At 50.4% G+C, this 4,233-nt stretch overlaps 1 protein-coding gene; it reads right to left on the bottom strand.

Annotated features, from left to right (window-relative positions):
- Positions 1 to 1,942: 1,942 nt before the first annotated feature.
- GSTUM_00003270001 (uncharacterized protein) lies at positions 1,943 to 3,472 on the bottom strand. XM_002836900.2 has 4 exons: positions 2,617 to 3,472; positions 2,440 to 2,556; positions 2,280 to 2,374; positions 1,943 to 2,212 (listed from the first exon to the last, which is right to left on the bottom strand). The coding sequence occupies exons 1-3, from the start codon at positions 2,672 to 2,674 to the stop codon at positions 2,361 to 2,363; spliced, it is 189 nt and encodes a 62-aa protein (XP_002836946.1). The 5' UTR covers positions 2,675 to 3,472; the 3' UTR covers positions 1,943 to 2,212; positions 2,280 to 2,360.
- Between the last annotated feature and the right edge of the window lie 761 nt (positions 3,473 to 4,233).

The following is a 4,233-nucleotide window of genomic DNA, read 5'->3' as shown; positions in this document are numbered from 1 at the left end:
CGTAGCACAAGTCCTGGTCCAGCTCGCTGCCCGAGAACCTTTCGGAAGTGGCCGCGACCCTTCACCCCCACCAAAAATACACTCACCCCTTATCACTCGGACTTCCCAAAATGGTTTAGTCGCGTATTGGTGCTGCACGTTCTGTGTGCACTGGAGGCGGGCACGACTCTTGTCGACCCCCGAGTATGATAGGATAACTCTTCGGATTTCCGTACGGGTGGAGGGTGTGATACAATCTACACAAACCCGGGGAGTAAGCGGGCTAAACTTTCAGAGGGCGGGAAGCTGGGGTTGGGGGGTGCGCGAGGAGCTGAGCCCCTCGGTTGCGCATTGCTCGAGAATTCCGTCTCCATGAACCGTTTTCAATTCTTCCTTTTCTTCGATGGGCTCCTTTCTCGCCCATCTCGTATTTCGGGGGGGGGGGTTGGGGGTTAACCATGCAAACTCGACATTTCCTCACTGCCGATCATTGCCGACAAGCATCACGAAATTCACTTAGAAGTGTAATTTTACTCACTATATCGCAGCGCTGGCATCCAGGAGCCAATAGGTACGTAGAAGGGAATCAGCTGCGACCAGGATTAGATATTGCAACCGGAAAGCGGGTCTCGAGTTTAATTCACAGATTATGACTCGAGGGGTGGTCCTCCTGAAAATCCCTCACCACAACGCGGCTCTCATCACTCCACACTATCTACGAAACGGGGGAAATGATACCGGCAACTGGTATCAGCAGGACTTCGTGGCGACGCACCACTCGCATACAGGTAAGGCTTAAAATGGCAATGTACTGGGGATCAGACTAAAAACGTCAAGTTGGCCAGCGACCCGCACACGGCCTGTAGGTTGTATTGTAGCTGAAACAGTTGGGGCGAACGACGCCGCTGCGAGGGGGGTGGTCTTGTGGCCGTGTTTCGGTCGGTTATTAAACTCGGCATCCGTGATCGAGCCGTGTAAACTCTCTCGCTTTTGTGTTTACTGGCGAGATTTTATTCGAGTGTAATTCTTTGCTTTGCGCATTTCCTGGGTGTCACTCGTTCGCCCTGAGGCCAACTTGATCATACTTGTGAACACAGCAGTGGAGCGAAAACCCGGGGGAAATGCTCATCCACGTCAAACAGGAGGACAATCGAGTCAGACTCTGGCTCGCGATCGCCCCACCCCCCCACACCTCGCCCCAACTAACGCGCACAGGATTGTCAGCCCTCGATCTGTAGAGCATTACACGTTGCACTCAGGTTCCCATGGAGTTCTGAGTTGGCGCTCGAACTATGGGGAACCTGACAGAAGCTTTCTTGGGTTATTTTTTCGAATTTCGACGGGAATAGGGGTGAACTCGGCACCCAGAATCACGGGCTCGCACCCGTCGTCATCAGTTATCACTCGGGGGAATGCGGCTCAGTTGGTAAGCCCTTGGTCCAACTTGGTTAGTAATCCGGTGCCGGGAATCATTTCGCCAAAATCTGCAGTTTTGGGACTAGCAGGCTCTGGGGGGTTCCGTTGGCATTCCTCATTATAGAAGACCGATAGAATAGGAGTTCCCTAGAATCAGGGACAGGTTATTCTCATGACTAGATAATAACGAGTGGGGGGGTGGGGAGGGGAGACCATTCGTCGCGGCGAGCAATGCCCCTCGCACGACTCCTGTGTTACGAAGGGGGGTCGGTGGGGGTTGGCCGGGGTAATGCTTTTCCTCGCAGGATTTCCGCCCTTCTCACCACTCTCGCGTACGGGGCTGCTGCTCGATTTTCCACACGGCACTTTTTTCCCGGTAGAAAACCTACAATTTGGTATATCATAGGTCCCACACTCCACGTGGGGCGTAACCATTAGCTGTGGGTGGTTCGCGCAACTTTGGAAATTTGATCTCTCACCTTGGGCGAGGAGGCTTGGGTGTAGGTCTGTTTGTGCGCGGAATTGGGGTATTTACAAGAGATAAGGGTACCGGTCGGAATATTCTGACTTGGATTGCAATGTCTTGAGAAAGTTCAATATGGAAAACAATAATTCTATCACAATGTCTATCTTCAGGTACAAATCTCAGCGCTCGGGAGAGTAGAGAGTGATACAAGGAATCTCTGAAAGGGAACCCACAGCTCTTCCTTGCCTCCTGACAATTATGGCTTGAATTGTGAAAAGTACATTATAAATAAGATGCTTGACAGATTAAAATAAAATGAGGTTGAAAGTAAAGGGTGAAAATTAAAATTTGCTGTAGAGACGATGCTGTTAGGATATGTTTTTTTTTTTCAGCTTGTAGAACCTATAGGAAGACTCACTGATTAAAAATTGATACTAAAATATTCTGTCGTGAGGCTGCCCTAGGCTTCCGTAACTTCTTCCCCTCGACCCTGCAAGGATCAGCCTCCATCTACTGCAATTAGAGTCATGTGTCAGTGGATTTATACTTCATGAAGTTGACTGACATTGAAAACCTACGAAAGCTTAATCCCAACACGGGCGGTCGTTGGAAAAAAAACCAAATTATTGCTAATGGGCGATAAGGAGGTGCGCGATCACCTCCGTGGAGTATGAAGTAACCAAATAGCAATACCACTATAGTGAAAGCAAAGATAAGTAATGCACATGAAAAACAAGAAGCAGGTAGTATCATACCTCGGAGCTTAAAAAACCGGTCCACCACCATGGCCCCCCCTCCCCTCCTCCGCCTCATTGGCGGCTTGGGGCACCCACAACCTCCTCCCCCCGCCCACAGCTCCCATACCCTCTCCCCACTTTTCCATCTTTCTCCGACCGCCCCCAGGTTGCTCCAGTCCGCAAGCCCGAGGTCGAGGGAATGCGGTGAGCGTATTCCGGGTAGGCATAAATTTCTCCTACAGGGGCTCCTCCTGCGGGAATATTCGAGTCGTCAGTGATAAAATTGCGCAGACTATAACCATAGTCACCATTCACTGGGCGAAGCGCATCGAGGGTCATAGGTTCACCACCGACTTCTCCTTGGAAGTTGGGTGTGGCGTGGCCATTAGCAGGTCGAACGAAGTCGTTGGGTCGGGGGTCGAGAGAGAGAGGCGCTGTTATGGCCTCGATTCTCTTTTCCATTTTTTCCTTTGCGTCGAAGTAGTCTCTGCCCAGCTCTTGGCTGGGTTCCCACAGATCCAGTGAAGCTCTTACTTGTTCTGGGGTCTCTACGCCCATGCGGGTGCCGTTTGTTGTACGCCTCGGTGGATTACGACTTGCTCGGGCACGTCGGCTGGGGCGACGACCAATACCGGCGTTTTGGTCTTGACTGCTCCGCGAAAAACCAGGGGCGGAACCCGCTGAAGACGTGCCGGGAGTCGAATTCATATTTCTCGTGTAGTGTAAGGATTGGAGTTTTTCGTCAAAGCTGAGGAAAGAAGGTGTATTGGAGTCTTCTGGGACGAGTTATTACTTATTTGGAAGAAAAAAAAGGAAGAGGTAAAATGAGAGAAGATGTGGAAAGAAGGGTGATTTCTTAGAGCGAAGGAATGGCTATTTCTGAAGAAGCTAGTAGAGTTTCTGTCTGATCTCCCGGGGAATTAGTGACCATTTATCAAATTATTGATATGAATGGGTAGGGCACTTGTGGTGAAAGTCTGTACCACCACACCATCTATTAGGTTGTCTCGATCTACCGTAGACATTGTGTTCATGTGTACTGTAATGGTGTGTTGCGGAAAAAGCAACGGATGATTCCATACAATTCCCGAACTCCTAACCGTGCGTCAGCATTCAGCACATTGAGATATTATTTAGAGCCTTGGAGGATTCGGCGGCCCCCACTAACCCAGAGGTACCTTCCGGGCACACGGTTCTAACAGCGTAACTTACTCTCGTTGTCTTAGACAGTCACTCGGCCCGAGATAACCAACCCCGGGGCTCCAGTTGAGGGTGTAATCACTTTTTGTGCCAGGGAAGCCGCCGATACCCTTCTTCTGTCTCGGTGGTAGAGACATTGCTCAGAGCCGGGTTCTTTCCCTGAAGTGTGTAACACAGACTCAAGTATCATAGGCTATCCACGGGTCACAACCAGGTGTTTACACTCATTACCGGTATCAAGATGATGTTGTCTCAAATATTGTCCCGGTTTGTTCCCCAGATATTATCGTACCGGGACCACCGTATCATATCAAGCGCATTGGTCCGTTAGCCTGCTGTCTTGCCCGCATAGTTGATGGGCTAAATCGGGAACCGCATAGTATCCACGCGCGAAAACAAAACAGAAGCATATACAAGGCCCAAGGGACAGGAAGT

Source organism: Tuber melanosporum, assembly GCF_000151645.1.
Source record: "Tuber melanosporum whole genome shotgun sequence assembly, scaffold_166, strain Mel28".
Taxonomy (NCBI): domain Eukaryota; kingdom Fungi; phylum Ascomycota; class Pezizomycetes; order Pezizales; family Tuberaceae; genus Tuber; species Tuber melanosporum.
The sequence above is the reverse complement of the archived record's forward strand: the minus strand, read 5'-3'. Positions and strand labels throughout refer to the sequence as shown.

Bases quoted from the DNA above. Each gene is read 5' to 3' on its own strand.
- GSTUM_00003270001 (XM_002836900.2), bottom strand. From the start codon at position 2,674: ATGAGGCGGAGGAGGGGAGGGGGGGCCATGGTGGTGGACCGGTTTTTT. The intron at 2,557-2,616 runs GTATGATACTAC...CTTTCACTATAG, and splicing joins CCGGTTTTTTAAGCTCCGAG to TGGTATTGCTATTTGGTTAC.